The 20,524-nt window shown below is 40.8% G+C and overlaps 1 protein-coding gene across 1 annotated transcript in view; it reads left to right on the forward strand.

Annotated features, from left to right (window-relative positions):
* The window catches only part of snrka (SNF related kinase a), a 97,968-nt gene that overhangs the window by 49,885 nt on the left and 27,559 nt on the right, over positions 1-20,524 (forward strand). The window contains exon 4 of the mRNA XM_033638261.2: positions 1,933-2,145. Coding sequence (XP_033494152.1) covers positions 1,933-2,145 — 213 coding nt within the window. The remainder of the gene's footprint in view (positions 1-1,932; positions 2,146-20,524) is intronic.

Raw genomic sequence — 20,524 nt, forward strand, 5'->3', positions numbered from 1 at the left:
GTTCAGGTCCGGTGACTGTGGAGGCCAGGTCATCTGCCGCAGCACTCCATCACTCTCCTTCTTGGTCAAATAGCCCTTACACAGCCTGGAGGTGTGTTTGGGGTCATTGTCCTGTTGAAAAATAAATGATCGTCCAACTAAACGCAAACCGGATGGGATGGCATGTCGCTGCAGGATGCTGTGGTAGCCATGCTGGTTCAGTGTGCCTTCAATTTTGAATAAATCCCCAACAGTGTCACCAGCAAAACACCCCCACACCATCACACCTCCTCCTCCATGCTTCACAGTGGGAACCAGGCATGTGGAATCCATCCGTTCTACTTTTCTGCGTCTCACAAAGACACAGCGGTTGGAACCAAAGATCTCAAATTTGGACTCATCAGACCAAAGCACAGATTTCCACTGGTCTAATGTCCATTCCTTGTGTTTCTTGGCCCAAACAAATCTCTTCTGCTTGTTGCCTCTCCTTAGCAGTGGTTTCCTAGCAGCTATTTGACCATGAAGGCCTGATTGGCGCAGTCTCCTCTTAACAGTTGTTCTAGAGATGGGTCTGCTGCTAGAACTCTGTGTGGCATTCATCTGGCCTCTGATCTGAGCTGCTGTTAACTTGCGATTTCTGAGGCTGGTGACTCGAATGAACTTATCCTCAGAAGCAGAGGTGACTCTTGGTCTTCCTTTCCTGGGTTGGTCCTCATGTGTGCCAGTTTCATTGTAGCGCTTGATGGTTTTTGCGACTCCACTTGGGGACACATTTGAAGTTTTTGCAATTTTCCGGACTGACTGACCTTCATTTCTTAAAGTAATGATGGCCACTGGTTTTTCTTTAGTTAGCTGATTGGTTCTTGCCATAATATGAATTTTAACAGTTGTCCAATAGGGCTGTCGGCTGTGTATTAACCTGACTTCTGCACAACACAACTGATGGTCCCAACCCCATTGATAAAGCAAGAAATTCCACTAATTAACCCTGATAAGGCACACCTGTGAAGTGGAAACCATTTCAGGTGACTACCTCTTGAAGCTCATGGAGAGAATGCCAAGAGTGTGCAAAGCAGTAATCAGAGCAAAGGGTGGCTATTTTGAAGAAACTAGAATATAAAACATGTTTTCAGTTATTTCACCTTTTTTTGTTAAGTACATAACTCCACATGTGTTCATTCATAGTTTTGATGCCTTCAGTGAGAATCTACAATGTAAATAGTCATGAAAATAAAGAAAACGCATTGAATGAGAAGGTGTGTCCAAACTTTTGGCCTGTACTGTATATCAAGCAAGAATGGGAAAGAATTTTATTTTCAAAACTTCAAGAATTGGTATTCTCAGTTCCCAAATAGTTACTTGGTAAAAGAAAACATCATGTCCCACAGTGGTAAACATGCTCCTGTCTCAACTTTTTTGTAGAGATGTTGCAGGCATTGAGTTCAGAACAAATGCATATTTAATAAAGAATAGTAATAGTAAGTTTTATGAGTTTGAACATAAAATATCTTCTCTTTGGACTGCATTCAATTGAACATAGATCGAACATGATTTACAAATCATTGCATTCTGTTGTTATTTACATTTTACACATGTCTCAACTTTTTTGGAACTAAGGTTGTAAAAATGTTGAATATAGCAGGCGATAATCAGCCAGGCCAATAACTAGTCAACCCCCATTTTAAATATAACATGCGGGCAACAGCTCTCCTACACTCCAAAGCAAGGCAAATGCTCAAGGATCAGTAATCAAGCTGCCAGTATCAACCAAAACCAAATGTCTATTGCAGACCACATCCCTTGTCGCACTTAAATCAGTGAAACCGATAATATGTACTCATTTTACAGGAATTCTGTTTCTTGTGAATTCAGATTAATTTGAGGTTTGTGCTCTTTCTCCTTTATCTCTTCTCTCCTCCTATCCCTTTTACTGTCTTCTCGTCATGGCTTTAGTCTGATAGACCGTATGCTTCAGAGGGATCCTAAGCGACGGGCCTCCCTGGAGGAGATTGAGAGCCATGCCTGGCTGCAGGGGGTAGACCCTTCCCCAGCCACCAAGTACAATACTCCCCTGGTCTCCCACAAGAACCTATCTGAGGAGGAACACAACAGCATCATCCAGCGCATGGTGCTTGGAGACATCGCTGACCGAGAGGCCATAGTGGAGTAAGTTGTGCTGTCTGTGTTTCTCTCTGGTGTACAAAAGACATGTTCTCATTCATGTGCACAAGAATGTAATGTTGGTTGTTATTCATAGTTAGATAATAGATGTTTATTAATGAAAGTTTTAGTGATTATTGGTCTTTATCGCTGAAGTTAGATTAACTCTACTGTATTTTAAAGAGCAGTTGCCTATGATTATTTGTGTATATTTTCTTGTAATAACAGCTGGTTGTGAAGGTCAGTGCTCAAATTCAGCCCTTCACTGTTCAACTTAGAAATGTGCAATAGTTATTAAATATTGACTTTTATAACTGAGCACCTATTTTTGTGACTGCATTCACAGTTTGGATTTTGACCCTTAATTCTAGGGTGCTACCCCATTTTTATTAATGTTAATAAATAATGATATCAATATTGATACTTTTTTTTTTGTTTGTTTGTTTTTAAAGATTGTTTTTTTTTTTGGGGGGGGGGGGGCTTTTTGCCTTTAATGGACAGGACATATTGAAATGGGGTGAGAGAGAGTGGGGGTTGACATGCAGCAAAGGGTTGGAAGCCGGAGTTGAACCTGCGACCGCTGCAGCGAGGCATTGCCTCTGTACATGGGGCGCCGGTACTATCCACTACGCTACCGGCACCCCTTGATAAATATTTTTGATTTATGCTAATAAGCAACCCTATGCCTACCAGATCCCAGCAAAACAGAGAGATCAGCTGCTGATTTCAGAGTCATGATCTTAAGTTCACACTTGTCAGCCTTGTTTCACAGTTGTTTTACAGTTTACTTATATCTTATATCTTTTACCTGTGGTGTGATGGAAATAAACACACACACATGCAGTATGACTGAATGATTAATCCAGTTCAGATCATAATAAAAGAATGCAACTTTCAGATCCCAAAAGCATCAATGATGTTGCTTGGTATGCATCCTGTGTCCCTGATGCATTAAGTTCTGAAGGACGCAGTAAACTCACTATTGATCCGTCCTGAAGACGCACCCATTAAAACTCTGTGGCAATCATTGGCGTTGCGAGACTCTACTAGTTCAGAAAGTAGCCTATTTCTCATGTCACAGAAGGCACTGAGAGTGAAACTTGTGTTATAGTTGTTTTTATAATACTGTCTGATATGTGTCGGTGCTTTTGCTCCAGTGTGCTGCACAGATCCAATACCTGCCCTTCTGCCATCATCCCCGGCTCTCTGAGGCTCCATATGCTACAGCACGGAGTTCCAGTGGACCACCATTACAAAATAACCTTCAATTTTTAGACTATTACAATATACCTGAATTCACGTATAACAGCAGATGCTACTCACTCATAACGATGATGACCTGATGGTGCTTTACTGTCCAAGGGATACCCTGTGTGTTGAAAAAAAGATAATTACCGCAGACATTTTCCTGCCCTGTATATTGTATATATCGCACAAGATGACAAGATCCTGTTTGTTCATAAGGGTTAGAATTAAAATTAGAATTAAAAAGAAAAAAGGGCACATTGCATACAGTATTAAAACAATTAAGCACACTGCAAAAACCACACAGCACATGATATAAAAGAGGTAGTTTTAAAGTGCCAGAGCCAATAAATATAAAGTGCCAGAATCAGCTGCTTGCCCAGTCCACAGAAGTTATTGCACAAGTCCCAGTAGTTATTGCCTTGTAGAAATAAAATATAGTGAGAGTGTTGTTGTGAGAGTGCAGTATGACTGTTCACTTTGTATGTTGATTAAGGTGTGAGTGGCCTTAGGAAAGAAGCTGTCTCAAGTGAAAGGAAAACATAAAACTCTTTTATGAAGATTATCTTTTAAACTGTTATACCATTAAATTTATACAGTATCTTATTTTAACTGTTAGGGATTATCACATATTACAGTCCTGGCACAATTGATTTAGGCCTACATGATGATTTTGGTGCTTGCTATACTCAAGATGTGACATTTGCATGTTTTGTTTTTCAACATACATGAATATAACCATAATTAGAACCATATAACATTCAACACCAATTTAACTGTACAATTTGTCAAAAAAAAAAGAAAATAAAAATAAAAACAGAACTTTTATTGGCGACCCACTCAGATGAACACCAGTGGGTCCCGGGACTTACTGCATTGAAAACCTATCAACATCACTGACGCATTGATGTATCGCTACGCAATCAACCACAGACTCAGAAACAGCTGGCCCTGTGGGCCTCATGTGCACACACGCTACCCTTTGCTCCAAGTGGCATATAGAAATGAGAGAAGATGGAGAAAACAACTTGCACTAGCTTTGATGCTCACCGTATTAATGAGTGAAAATAGCCAAGGCTGGGTTAAAGTGCAGTCCACATTTACATATTTTATGCACATACATTGTTGTAAGATCAGGGTAGTGTGTGCATAGTGAGTATGTGGTGGAGTGAAAGACAGGAGAGTGACAGTGGATGAGCTCAGAGCACACAGGTGTTGGTGATACAAGCAGAGTAAACTCAAACAGTTAAGTTGTTAGGTGGTAGTAAATGTACATTGTAGGTTTAAGTTTGTCCATGAATAAAAACTGCAGCTCCTCAAAACCCAAGTGAAGTCCCTGTACCGTGCTTCTCAAAATTCTCTGCCAATTACACTGAAGAGGGTTTGGCTTTGAGTTTTCTAGATATAGATGGCAAATCACACAAACCTGAAGTCTGTGTTACCCAAATTCCACAAAAACATCCACATGGGAACACAGAATGGAAAAACACTGGCCCAGGTTTACAGTAACTTCACAGGTGTCTACAAAGTTCGCCCAGTCCCCCACCTCGGACAGTCAGACCACTTGGCTCTGTTCTTAACACCTACATACCAACATTGTTTTGCCTCTCTTTAGCAAAACAAAGAGCCAGGTCAGGACCCTTCAGATCTGGTCGGAGGAGACTGAGGCAGCACTACAGGACTGCTTTGAGGACACAAGGTGGGAGCTCTTTGATCATGGAGACACAGAGCAATACACCTCCACAGTACTGGATTACATCAGGTTCTGTGTTGAGAGCTCCACCAAAACCAAACACATCAGAGTGTCTCAAAACCAAAATCCCTGGTTCAGCAGCACTGTCTAAACCCTAATGAAAACCAGGAACGTAGCGCTGCGATCAGGTGGCAGGATGGCCTACAGGAGATCCATGGCGGATTTGAGAAGGGGGATTACTGCTGCCAAGAGAAAATATAAAATGCAAATTGAAAAGCATTTCAAGGACAATAACAATCGCAGTATGTGGCAGGGGAACTACAAACAAAACCCCCGCCCACCCTCTACAGTTGACCCCTCCCTCCGTGATCAGCTGAACACCTTCTTCTCCTGGGCCTGGACCATCACCTCTGCAGCTGGATTAAGGACTTCGTCTCCAACAGACCACAGCACATGAGACTTGGAGACCTCATCTCCTCTAACACCATCCTCAACACCGGCACCCCCCAAGGCTATGTTCTCAGTACACTCTTATACTCACTTTTCACACACGACTGCACTCCCATTCATAACACAAACTACACATACAAGTTCGCAGATGACATAGCCGTGGTGGGGTTAATAACCAACAATGATGAGGCAGCCTACAGAGAGAAGATCCAGGCCTTGACATCCTGGTGTCAGAACAATGACTTGCTCCTCAACTCCAACAAGACACAGGGGCTCGTCATTGACTTCTGGAGACACAAGGACACAACACATGCCAGTCTGGTGATCACTGGGGAAGAGGTGGAACAGGTGGGGAGCTTCAAGTACCTTGGTGTTCATCTCTCAGGGGACCTGACATGGGGAATGAACACCAGAGAAGTGGTGATGAAGGCCCAGCAGAGACTCTTCCTGCGGTCCCTCAGGAAAAACTGGGCTTCCACAGAAACTCCTCACCAACTTCTACCAGTGCACCATAGAAAGTCATCAAAGCTGCATTGAAGGTCATTGGTACCCCTCTTCCATCCTTGGGACAAATCCACTCTGCCCGGCTGAGAAACAGAGCCGAAAAGATCACCCATGTCTACCCTATGAAGCGGAAAATTGGGCACCTCGGATCAACTCGCCAATCCGGCTCTGTGTGTATAAACGCTTGCAGCTTGCCAGCAAAACGGCCCGACATTAGCGGAAAATCTGGCATTGTAAAAGGGGGCAATGTCTTTTTGACACCCTCCCCTCTGGCAGGCTCAGGGTCATGAGGGCACGGACAGAAAGACTTAAAAACCCCCCCAAAGCTGTACGATACAATATACTTTATTGTCCCACTAAGGGAAATTTGTCTTGGACTCAGCAACTGTGCCATAAATGCCTTGACAACCCCAAGGCCAACAAACAATACATCAATAGCCATTCCATCCCAACAGCAATTACATGACAGTATTGCACATATCCCATAACATTGCACATAACACATACATATGCCATGCATACATAACACATGCTATAAGATCACCATAATTAAAGCACTATAAAAATGATTGCGCAATCTTCCGTCTCAAGCAGAATTGTTTAAAAGTTTGATGGAGAAGCTCTGCTGAAAGCATGAGCTGGACATTTTGCACCTCAGACAGACAGACAGACAGACAGACAGACAGAGCATCAAAGGGCATGGGACTGGGTGGGGAGTTTAGAGTTGGGTTGTGCAATTTGGTGGATTGTGTGTGTGTGTGTGTGTGTGTGTGTGTGTGTGTGTGAGAGAGAGAGAGACAGAGACAGAGAGAGGCAGACAGACAGACAGACAGACATAATGATAAATAAACAAATAAAATAAAAGTAAATGAAAAAAAAAATAAAAATAAAAAAATACAGTGATATATTCTGTGAACTTTGTGTCAGGGGAGGTGAGAGAGAGGGAGAGCAGAAAAAATAGATAAACAAAACAAATTGTAATGGAAATGAGGGGAGGGTGTAATCAAGTCTAAGAATGAGCAACAGAATCATGTCTAATGTCACTGGATATGACTGTGTATTGGGGGACTACATAGAAAGAGGTATAAGGGGCGGCAATAGAATAAATGAAAAATGAATAGGTTCAATTTATGACAACAATAATAACAATCACAACAGAATAAACAGTAATAATAATAATAATAATAATAAGGGGGGAAATAGGAGAAAATTACATTCAAGAGAGTAAACAAATAAATAAATGAAAATTAAAAGTGTTTGTATGGTTGGGTTTATTGTGGTGTTTAGAAGATGGTTATCATGGTGGGGACCTGTGGTCATGTACGTGGCTTTGGTTTATTGGTTAGTATTGTTTGGGATTAAGATGAATTAGAAATGATTTCCAAGATCATTAAAGACCGATATATGGTTTGTTTTCTGAGCAGTTATTCTTTCTGTTGAAAAGTATTCAGAAAGATAGTTGAGCCAGTGATTGATGTGTGTGGACTTTTTTGATTTCCAGTTTTGCAAGATTACTTTCTTGGCCATAGTTAGAGAGATGAGTAATGAGTTTTTGTGATTAGTTTTGAGGGCTACTTGTGTGATATCTCCTAGGAGGTACAGTGATGGGGACAATGGGATTCTGCAGCCCAAAATGGTGGTGAGTTTCTCAGTGACTGCTGTCCAGAAGGAGTGAGCTGGTTGACAGACCCAAGTGGCATTGTAGCAGACAGCCTGAAAACTGCAGCAGGCTGCACCTTTTTTTCTGTGTTGAGGAGGATTTGGTTAGTGGGTGTGACAGCAGAGGAGTGGGTGTGAAGGTAAAGGTGGGGTCTGATTAAAAGATGCATACACCTTTGATGTGTGAGAGGAAGCACAAAGCCAGTGTGGAGGAGAGTGGCATGAGCAGAGGAGTTTTTGAGCCACACAAAAGCATTTTCGGCACGCAACTCATTCTCTTTTTGACAGATCATTACAAGCTCTTTGAGGTGAGTTCTCCCTTCTTAGAGGATCTTCAGAATGACAGTGTGACCATGAAGGATTGTTGATTGTTCGGATTGTGATTGTTGTTGTAGTGGAGCGGAGGATTCAGGAGCTGGAAACTGCTGAGTTTTACTCCAGTGCAGAAAATCATCAAGAGCAGGTTTAATTATTATTTTTTTTTAATCTTTTTTTTTCTCACCTGATGTCTGACCCTGGATCACTCATGGAAATGCTAAATTATGTGGTAACTCTTTGGAATGTTCATGCTAGTTAAAGGCTCTCCTCAAATCTGTCGTCACTCATTCAACTCACACTCATACAATAAATATATCCATAGATGTCATATAAGGCCTAGGCTACTCCCCTGAAACCTAATTGGCTGGCTTAATTGCTTGTGTGGCGCCCAGGTAATTTAATTAATCGCAATTAATCATTGCAATAATAAATTTTGTTCTTTTAGGCCTTAAGTTACACTACAGCATGTAGACAATCATCTGTGCTACCCAGTGTGCATTGTGAGCAGGTGTCTGTGTCAGCCAATCTCATTTTAAACATTTTCCTCTGAGTGATGTGGGTTCTGTGGATGGTTTTATATTGTATAAGTTGTAAATTTGTGTTTGTGGTCATAGAGAAGATGTTGTTATTGATTTGTATCCAGAAGTTGGGGTTGGGAGAGAGAGCCAGGTCATTTTCCCATCTTGTGGTTGGGAGTGTTATGCAGGTGTCTGAGATGGATATAAGTTTATAAAGTTTTGAGGTGATTTTTTTTTTTTTTTTTTTTTGAGTTTGGGATTTTCATAGTCTCACTGGTTAGTCTGGATGGCTGTAGTGTGTTGTTGGTGATGTTAATTTTGGATTTAATTATAGATTTTAATTGTTGGTAGTGGAGGAACTGGTCTCTCAACCCTGTACTCCTGTATTAATGTGTTGAGAGATATGAATTGATTATTTTGAAACTGGTGATGGAGATGGGTGATTCCTTTTTGATGCCATGATGGAAAGTAAATAGGGGTGTTGAGAAGCTGGAAGTCTGGGTTGTGCCAAATTGGAGTGTATCTACAAGGTGCAAGTGATGATTTGGTGATTTTGTTGGTTTCCCACTAGGCTGTCAGAGTTGTGTGAATTGTGGTATTCTTACAAGTAATTCAGTTTTTTGAATGATTATGGTAGGAAGGGGAGGTCTGCGATTGAGGTTGTTTTGCATTGATTCTGTTCCAAGTCTAGCCAGGGAATGTTGTAATTGTGCTTTTGCATCCATTTAAATACATATTGCAGTTGGTTTGACAGGAAGTAGTGGAGAAAGTTTGGTGCTTCTAAGCTGCCTTGTGATTTTCTATTTTGTAATGTTGAAAGTGAGATTCTGGGTTTTTTTATTGTTACAATAAAACTGAGTTGTTATTGAGTCTAGTGTTTTAAACCATTTGTCGGTGGGGGTGGTGGTAATCATTGAGAACAAGTAATTAATCTGAGGAAGGGTTTTCATCTTGACTGTAGCTATTCATCCTATGAGAGTGAGTGGGAGCTTGGTCCAGCGTTTGAAATGGTCTTCTATTTTTTTTGGAGCAGTGGGGTGTAATTGAGGTTGAATAACTCTGACAGCCTGGAGGAAATATTAATGCCTAAATATTTTATATTGCCAGTGTGAAGTGGAAGGGGGAGATTTTGGGCTGCAGAATCCCAGGTGTGTTCAAACAGAGGTAGTACGGTTGATTTATTCCGGTTTATTGTGTAGTGTGAGATTGTAGAGAAATTGTTAATGATATTGAAAGTTTCCTGTAGTGACGCGGATAGATTCTGTAGATATTATAATAAATCATCTGCATATAAACTAATTTTGTTTTGTAAACTGGCATCCTGTATCCCTTTTGATTTTATTGTTTTGGTGTATTGCTGCTGCGAGTGGTTTGATTAAAATGGCAATGAGGGATGGAGAGATTGGGCATCCTTGTCTGGTTCCTTGTTGAAGTGTGACGTTTAGTGAAGCGACCCCATTTGTGATTATTGTGGCCCTAGGTGAGGTGTACAGTGTTCTGATCCAGTGGATGAACGACTCTCCAAAACCGAACTTGTGTAGGGTGCTAAATAGACATTTCCAGTTTACTTTGTCAAATTCTTTTTCTGCGTCTAATGATAGAATTATGGGTTTGTTTTGTTTTTGTTGTGATATGTTGATCAAGTTAAAAAGACTACGGATGTTATCTGAAGCATGTCTGTTTTTGGTTAAGCCTGTAGGGCTGTAGTCAACCAAAGAAAATGTTGGTCAACTAAAGTCTTAAATAATCTTCAACTAATTGATTAGTCGTGGGAAAAAAAATAAAATCTGCACGCTATTTTTACTTATGCAGCAGTGTGTCTGTGTCACTCTGCAGTTACACATCCAAAACGCTAGTTGCCGGTGGAGGACTGTGTTAACTGCTGTAAAGTTTAGTTGATTCAAAACACACATTAAATATGGCTTAATAGGGACAATTTCAAACACAAGTACACAAATCAGCTTCACTATAAATCGCAGAATTGACAGACAAACACTTGTCTTTATCCGAACACTTTTCCCCACCAATACAACATGCTAACGTTATTAGCACACATCTATGACATTTTACATTGTATAAATTAGCCTAGCGTCTAGCTATCTTTCCCTCTTCTCATATGAAGCCAGGGACAACAGCAACATCTAACAAAGGTAACGGCACATAATTTGGCTCCATTACAGCTCACAAGATTCACAGACAAAACAACTGTCTTATACTAAACACGTTTTCCAAGCAAATACAACATGCTAACGTTATTAGCACCAGCCTATGGCATTTTACATTGTATAAATTAGCCTAGCAGCTAGCGATCTTCCCCTTGTCTCATATAAAGCCAGGGACAACAGCAGCATTTAACAAAGGTAAGGGCACTTTATTTGGCAGGTTGTTTAAGAAGGTACCTATTTCTGATTGAATGGGTTTGTGATCCGAGGAGTAAAGGTTACTATAAAATTTGTGAAAGGTGTCATATATTTCTCGTGGGTTCTGGGAAATATTGCCCGTGAAGTATTGATGGGATAAGTGCTTTCTCTTTTCTGTGTTGTAGCAGATTTGCCAGATATTTACTTGTTTGTTACTGTATTGAAAGCTATGATACTTTCCAGTTGAGTTTTAAGTTGTTTCAATTCATTTTGTATTTGTTCATTGGGGTTATTAGTATATTGGTTTGTTAAAAGTTTAATTTGTTCCTCTAAGGTGTTTTACAGTTCCTGTTGCTGTTTTTTTTCTTGTGTGATGAATATGATATGATTTCACCTCTTAAAACTGCTTCACCTGTTTCCCATAACAGTGACAGTGAGATTTCTGGAGAGTAGTTGATCTCCAGGAAGGATGCCCACTCTCTTTGGATCATGGAATTAAAATCAGAATCTTCTAAAAGTGATGTATTAAAATGCCATCTTGTAGGAGGTTTGATGTGTGCCTGAATGTTTATTGCTAGTGAAACTGGGGCATGATTGCTGACTATGATTGAATGGATTGTGTTTTCTTGGATATGTTGAGTGAGTTACTTACAAGGAAGAAATCAATTCTGGAATGAGACCGATGGAGTTACGAGAAATATAAATATTCTTTCAATGATGGGTTTCTCATTCTCCAACTATTGCCAAGTCCATAATCATCCATGTATTGTTTAATTATTTCAGTGGAGTGCCAGTTTCTTGAGTTGCCAGAGATACTTGAGCGGTTAATTGAGGGGTTGATAACAGTATTGAAGTCTCCAGCTAATATAATATTTGTTGAGTCACCTAGTAAAGAGAAGAAGTTATGGGTCATCATTTTTGGAGCCGCAGATATTAGCGAGTGTGAATGTTGTGTGGTTAATAGATGCCTTAAAGGAGCCATATGTAAGAAATCTAAAGCAAATAGTCGTAAAATCATCCTAATATGTCACAGAGACTAAGGAATAATGTTCATATAACATACTGATCTCACCGACGACAATAGTACAGCCAGAATATTCACATTTAATTTTTTTTTTTTTTTTTTTTTGACAGTAACCAATAAAGTTTATTACCAACTCTCCCAGAGGGTACAGTCAATGTTAAAGTGCATAGGCCAGTTTGAACATTACCTATAATTCTCATATAGTTATACATTTTGGGAAATACACTTATTTGCTTTCTGGTGGAGAGTTAGATGAGATAATCGATGCCACTCTCATATGTGTGCGTTAAATTTAAGGATACAGCCAGCAGTTGGTTAGTTTAGCTTAGCTTGAAGACTGCAAACAGCTGGTCCGTTGTGGTCCAACATAATTCCTCATCAATGTTGTCAAAAATATCGATGTAGTTAATCTGGTCTCCCATCTCGATGATGTTGAGCTCTTCCAGTTCACTCACTCTGCTTTCCAGCTCCCGTACTCTTGTGTTCATTGTCTCCATATGTTTGATTCATTATTTTCTTGATGTCACGTTCCGTATGTTCTCAGACGTCTTGATTTGGCCAGTGACAGATTCTTTCAATTCCACAGTTTTTTGTTTTATCTCCTCAGCATCTTCCATCATTGATGCCCCGGTTTCTTTCAGGTTACTTTTGTTTTCTTTACCTCATTTTTCCTGTCTTCTTGTCTTTTTTTTGTTGTTGTTGTTTTTTTTAATTTTATTTTATTTTAAAGCACCACACACATCTACATCTTGGGGGACAGATGGGGACAGGTTCCAGGGGCCTTATGGCTGCACAGGCTGCAGGACAGCAGTGTGCTGCAGCCATCAGCCTTGCCCCCACCTGTCTCCTATGTCCCTCAATTTTAATGCTCCACATCACGTTTAGGGGCACTCACATTCACACTCACAGTGTAGGGTTAATGTTTCTCCGTCAGGGATCGGAGAATCATAGTGGGGGGGGGGGGTCAACACACACACTGTAGATACGCATGGTACGGCTCGTGGGGCCCGGCCCTCCTGGGCTGTGAGTTGGAGCCAGGGAGCCCATTTACATCATGGTGGTGTCGCTAGGTTCCCGGGGTGGGGGTGGGGGGTCCCTGTGGCGGGTGGGCTGGATGGCGCCCTGGGGGCTCTGCGGGTTCCTGCCGGAGTTCCTGCCTTCCTGCCCCGCCCATCTGGGGTGTGTCTCTGGCTCTCTGGGGGTGCTGGCCATTGCGCCCCGGATCCTTGGGCCAGCGTGGTGTCCCGCAGCCTCTGCGGCTCCCTGGGCGTGGGGTCTGGGCGCTCCTGCGGCCTTGGGGTGCCTTACCGGCCACTTTCCCCCACTGGGCTGGGACATTGACCCTGGACCCTGGTGATGGTTCTCATAAACACATTGGGAGGGTTCAAATACACGCATGCATGTTCAATACTTCAGCTCCATGACGCATCGCAAAGAACCGATGGGATCACTCCAAAGGGGCTCAGTTGCTTCTCAAACCACACTGCTCTGGCAACTTTTTTTGTTTGTTTGTTTTTGTTTTGTTTTGTTTTGTTTTTTCTTTTCTTTATTATACATTTATTTGTTTATTTTTGGTAATCTCTATGGAGCACAACAACCTCAAGGCCACAATACATCAGCTACACTGCCTGTTTCTCCTCTGTTTTTTTTTTTTTGTTTGTTTGTTTGTTTTTCTTCTCCGCATGCACTGTCGCTATATAACTCAGGACTTAAGCACCTGTCCCTCAATCCCCTCTGCTTGTCCCTTACTTTCCCCTTGACACACTGTGGTGTATCACGGCCCTCTGGCTCATATTAGGAAGTTTTTCCAATAAAGGCTGATAGGCTAGTCTCCAGGGAGGGTGGGTGACGGTCACAATTACGCACAGTATGGGTATAAAATACTTGACTGCAAGACTAACAGTGCATCAATCTTCATAAAAAGCGTACACCCTTTTGTGGCGCTAAGCTATGAAGACTAATGCAGGCAGGTATAAAAAAAAGAATATTCACATTTAAAAAACATTTTTACAGTCCGCAAATCATCTTTATGTTTTGAATTTGTGTTTTGGCCTGTTGGGCCACCCACCGCCATCTACCAGTCACACAGTCAGTAGAGTCTCAGCATCAGTTACAGTTACGACTGAGTTGCAGCAGCACGGCGAGCAGCATTAGCAGTGTCCCGGTACATAGCATTAGCAGCCAGCTCCTCCTCAGCTGTATCCCGGCAGCAGCGTTAGCAGCAGAGAAGCTGGACTTGCTTGAACGGTCCGCTGGAAAACTGAAGATCAAGGCGACGCGGCCCTGCCACGGCAGCTGCCCGTGGGCAAACAAATCAGTCTACAGCGTGCTGCTGTCCAGCAACCTCGAATCTGTAGAGGAGGGGGGGGCGGACACGACTCGCGGCAGTATTTTGAATTTGAGTGCAGTAACCGTTTTGGCCACATTCTTACATACAGCGCCTTTAATGATGATACATCTTCTGTCTGGATCAGTAATAGATGTGTTATGGACAAATGAAATGATTTTATTTATCAAAATTGAAGGAGGAGGAGATGGTTCGATGGAGGAGGGAGAGAGAGGCGGTTACAGAATACACAGAACATGAAGGGCAAGAACCTCAACATAAACAAACGCATAAGATGACCAAAGGCAGGGAGGAACACTGGTTAAGTGCATTACTTGGCATTACACAGTTTCTTCATGCAAAGGAGTGATGATGGGTAAGAGGTTGAAATATTAATTATAGGAGGTTGAAATTAGGGCTGTACCAAACAATTATTTTTCTAGCGATTATTTTTTTGATTAATCGACTAATCTAATGATTAATTTTTCGATTAGTTTAATGATTATTTTTTCGATTATTGATTCTTTTTCCATTATTTGATTAATTAGGCAATTCAAACAATATGAATACCAAAACATTTCTTATTAACATTTACTGAAACATCAGTGTTTCCCCTACCATTATATTTGGGGGGCATTTAAGGTTACCTTTCCTATAGAACAGGTCTATACCTTGTCCTTTTATTAAACAAACTAAATAACCTTACATTATTAATCTTATGTCATTTCTCTACAAGGTTGCACAGTTACAATTCTCCTCTGCGCACACGCGCACGCATGCACGCACGCACGCACACATACACACACTAGAGCGTGGTTCGGTCTGCATTTTCCTGACAAACCCAACCCGAGTGAGACAATTATAACCGAGCCCGGCCCGAACCCGCAGCACGGCACTGTGCACACAGTCAATGGAGCAGAGCCTGTGTTGCGTTCAGGCGTTGTCACGTAAATAACAAATTCCAGCACTTGAGTAGGCCATAGCACAATAGCACAGCACTGCTGCATGCCACCATTTTTTTGTTTAAACCAACGCGTTGACACAAATAATTCATGTCGACATATTTACGTAGTCAATGACGTCGACGTTGACGCGCTACCCCAGCCCTAGTTGAAATACTGTATTAATTCAATTAATTGTTGGTTAATGTCAGTTCATTTATGATTCATTTCAGTTCATCTTTAGTTGATTCAGATCATTTTTGATTCATTTCAGTCTGTTCAGAAGAGCCATGGTGTGATTTTTGTGTTTCTGAATAATTGTCCATCTATGTACAGTTTGTCTACTACCAGTGATGCGCATTTGTTTTTCCTGTTTCCTTTAAGATGGGGTACAGTGTTTTGCGTTGTTCGTTGATTTCTTGTGGGTATTGATCGTTCAGTCTGAATGTGGTTCCTTTGAGTTCCTTTCCTTTGCTTTTGACCAGTTCTTTTTCCCGGAAGTGTTCGAATTTGGCAATGATGGGTCTGGGTCTGTTGTCCGATCGTTTTCCGAGGCAGTGAACTCTGTGGAATGTGATGTTTTGGACGGTGTCGGGTGGTAGTTTCAGGCGAGTTGTCATGCATTTCCATGCATATAAATGTTATTGTTGATTGCCTTTTTATGAGCTTCTGGCTCCTGATGATGAGTGTGTGAAAAGTATGCAGTCAGACCAGGTTGTACAGTTGACTTTGCCTGACTTCGATGGCAGCTAGCTGCGACTCAGTCCTCACGTGTTGGTGTTTTAGAGGAAGGTAGCTGTGTTTTACAAAGACAGCAAACAGCCTTATCTTTGTTCATTATTCTGCCAGTCAGAGAACTCAGAAATGCTTGATACCTCAATGTCCCGATTATTGTTTTTTAGGGCATACTATATGTGAAGTTAGTGGTAAATTTCAACAGTACCCTCTGCTGACCACAAAGTAAACTAATAGGTCTGTTGGGCTGATAGACCACACAATTTGAATTTGAACAAGTCAGTTTTGTTGAAATATTTATATTTTTCTCTGGTTTGAACAAAAGTCATAATTTTTTGATAAAAAGTGACCGCATTGTGTGCAGTAGTGTGATGGAGTCTGATTTGTAAAACCTGACATGATTCATCCGGCATCACAACCTGCTAAACAGGGGTGTTGTTAGTTGCATTGGTACAGAGTAGGGCTGCACGGTATATGCGGTAGACGGTAGAAATGATATAAATTTGGCCCACGGTAGAGATTTGCGCTCTACCGTCCTATCATCGATGACGTCATCGCACCTGCCTCAGTGTGAAAATGGCTGCGAGCACAGAGACAGCGGAGCAAGAGGAGCTGGTTCACGTCCGTAATTTAGTGTAGCACGTGCAACATGTGTTGCTGGAGAACTTGTGAGTGAGTGAGTTAATGTCTTATGAACAGCCCCGGACTTCTCAGACTCTTTTAGTGACTTACCGCTCAGAGGGAACTCATTCAGCGTCTCCTCTGGCAGCAGCACAGCGTCTCTCCCTCTCCTGTCTCGCCGTGCGCACACGGGAGTTGGTTTTCGGCAAGAGAGCTTGTCATAAACCTTTGGTAATGTAAACCTATGTGACGCTAGGGGCTCCACAAAAAACTCCATATGTGAATGTGTGATAGTTGTGGTATCATAGCAGCCTGCCACAGGTTACAGCGTGATGATTAGAGGAGAAATGGCAGAGCATAAAGGTCCAGGTGGAAAAAACACAACTCAGTCATTTAGGATTTTGCTAAAAGAAGGAAATTACCTTTTGATATAGATCCCAGGGGACATTTTGCACCATAGAGTACTGGGTTTTAATTTTGAGTTTTGAGATCTGCATTCTGCACAATAAATGCTCTAAAAAATACATTATATCTTTGCTTTTGTTGTTGTTGTTTTTTTATCAGTTTTGCTTTGCTAAGGGACTACAAAACCCATTCAGAAACACTTCTATTATAACTTTTACACTTACATTTATACCGCGATATATACCGTTACCGTGAAGGGATTCGATTTATACCATGATATAAATTTTAGGTCATACCGCCCAGCCCTAGTACAGAGCTAGACAAATCTGCAAAGTCAACCAATCAGCCACAATTATTTTGTGCTGTGGTATTGAAGATACGAATCATTGTGATATTTGACAGTTGATGCTAAATGATGTCCTGGAAAACAAAATGGGTCTCATTTATGAAACATGAGCAGAAAGAATTTGTGTGTAAACTGTTGGCAGAAGGAATTTATGTGTATTTAGGCATTCATCAATAGTAGTTAGCTCTGATCTTTTCGTAGGTACTAACAAAATCTACACCTGCCTCTGACTGCTTGTGTAAATAAGATATTGCACATAAATCTTGCTTGTCATTAGAATTTAGTTTTCTTTCATATTGTGCTCTGCTATGTTGACAATTCACAGATGCCTTTGAAACATCTAACATGACAAATTATTAGAAATGTAACACATTTAGTTGAATTAGTTTAGCTTCAGATTAGGGTTCTTAAAAATGTGAATGAGTTATTTAAATCGACTTAATACAAAACTGGAAAACGCTGTTCTCTGAATGAATAAAATAACAAACCAACGCGTACCCCGTCTGCCCTCTGTACTGCAGCCCCAAACTGCTTGTCATTTTTGTTTAATTTAATTATCACAGATGCGACATGGGAGATGTAAACATTATTTCAAATTGAGTGTTGGTTTAATAAGATGTAAGAAAGCAATTAAGCATTTGTCTCCGTTCGCACTGGGCAGTTGGTGCATCCGAACCTGGCGGAGAGTTGGAGGTAAAGCATATGGTTTTACTCCAGACTATCTTGCTTGTTTTTAAACTTAATGTTGAGTTGTTGCCTACATTAGACTGCCTGAATTAAGATGTTTTAAGGGTGGTTTGATTTTACAACAGTAATAAACACTGCTGAGGCTTAGAGCAAACAGACAAAGAGGTCTCTCTGATGATGAAGGCAATGCGCTCGTCTGCAGCAGAGAGCTGTGACTGGGAAGCACCTCCTGTAGCTGTTGTGTTGTTTTGTGTGTACTTGTGCATTTTATTGTTGTTGTTTTTGCATATAGTTTCATGTTGAACTATTTTCGTTTTAGCTTTACATTTAGTGTCGTATTTCCTTTTCTCTCCAATAGATAGAATCTAATAGAATAGAACAGAAAGACCTATATTATCCCAAAGGGAAATTCAGTTGTCCAGCAGCTCATAAAAGGCAAAAAAATAAATAAAATACATTAAAAAACATTAAATAGAGATTGAATTGAAATAAAATCCATTACACAGTCCGGTCCAGTAGTGAAAATTTGTTACTGTGTGTAACTGGATTCAGGACGTATTAAATGCTCTCAAACCCGTAAGTTAAAACAAATATCGCAAAAATTTGAAAGGAATTGGCGATTAACCAAACTGGAAAAATCTCGTTTAATCTGGGCAGACAGTCTCAAAACGTATAAGAGGGGCCTTCGCAATCCCAGAGCAAACTATTACTCAGCATTAATAGAAGAAAACAAGAATAACCCCAGGTTTCTTTTCAGCACTGTAGCCAGGCTGACTGAGAGTCAAAGCTCTATTTAACCTTGTATTCCTTTAGCCCTTAGCAGTAATAATTTTATGAGCTTTTTAATGACAAAATTCTAACTATTAGAGGCAAAATTCATGACCTCCTGTCCTCAGTACCTATCTAACCTCAAACACAGCTGTAAGACCTAATATATATTTAGATTGCTTCACCCCAATTTCTCTTCAAGAATTGACCGCAGTGATTTCTTCATCTAAATCATCAACGTGTCTCTTAGACCCCATTCCAACTAGGCTACTTAAGGAGGTCTTACCTTTAGTTAACACTCATATATTAGATATGATCAATATATCCTTATTAACAGGCTATGTACCACAGTCTTTTAAGGTAGATGTAATTAAACCTCTCCTAAAAAAAACCCACCCTGGATCCAGGGATGCTAGCCAACTATAGACCAATATCTAATCTTCCCTTTCTTTCAGAGATCCTTGAGAAAGTAGTCGCAGACCAGCTGTGTGATTTTCTCCATGATAATAATTTATTTGAGGAATTTCAGTCAGGATTTAGAGTGCATCATAGCACTGAGACAGTACTAGTTAAAATTACAAATGACCTTCTGATTGCTTCAGACAAAGGACTCGTCTCTGCACTGGTTTTATTAGATCTTAGTGCGGCATTTGACACTATTGACCATCAAATTCTGCTACAGAGACTGGAACATTTAATTGGCCTAAAAGGTTCTGCACTAAGCTGCTTTAAATCTTATTTATCTGATCATTTTCAGTTTGTTCACATTCATAATGAATCATCTTTACATACTAAAGTTTGTTTTGGAGTTCCGCAAGGTTCTGTGCTCGGACCAATCCTATTCACTCTATATATGCTTCCTTTAGGTAATCATAAGAAATCACTCTCTAAATTTCCATTGTTATGCGGATGATACACAATTGTATTTATCTATGAAGCCAGAAGAAAGTAATCAATTAACTAAACTTCATAATTGCCTTAAAGACATAAAAACCTGGATGAGCACCAGTTTCCTGGTGTTAAATTCAGACAAAAGTTATTGTTCTTGGCCCCAAACAACTCAGAGCCTCTTTATCTGATGACATAGTTTCTCTAGATGGCATTGCTCTGGCCTCTAGCACTACCGTAAGAAACCTCGGAGTAACATTTGATCAAGATTTGTCTCTTAATTCTCATTTAAAACAAACCTCACGGACTGCGTTTTTTTCATCTGTGTAATATTGCGAAAATTAGACCTATCCTGACCCGAAAAGATGCAGAAAAATTGGTCCACGCTTTTGTTACCTCAAGGCTGGATTACTGTAACTCTCTATTATCAGGTAGCTCTAGTAAGTCCTTAAAAACTCTCCAACTAATTCAGAATGCAGCAGCACGTGTACTAACAGGAACTAAGAAACAAGATCATATTTCTCCTGTTTTAGCTTCTCTGTACTGGCTCCCTGTAAAATCCAGAATTGAATTTAAAATCCTACTGTTAACTTATAAAGCTTTAAATGTTCAGGCTCTGTCTTAGAGAGCTCATAGTGCCATATTATCCCACCAGAACTCTGCGCTCAGAGAATGCAGGGTTACTTGTGGTCCCTAAAGTCTCCAAAAGTAGATCAGGAGCCAGAGCCTTCAGCTATCAGGCTCCTCTCCTGTGAAATCATCTTCCTGTTGCGGTCCGGGAGGCAGACACCGTCTCCACATTTAAGACTAGACTTAAGACTTTTCTCTTTGATAAAGCTTATAGTTAGGGCTGGCTCAGGCTTGCCTTGTACCAGCCCCTAGTTAGGCTGACTTAGG

Source organism: Epinephelus lanceolatus, chromosome 10, assembly GCF_041903045.1.
Source record: "Epinephelus lanceolatus isolate andai-2023 chromosome 10, ASM4190304v1, whole genome shotgun sequence".
Lineage (NCBI taxonomy): Eukaryota > Metazoa > Chordata > Actinopteri > Perciformes > Serranidae > Epinephelus > Epinephelus lanceolatus.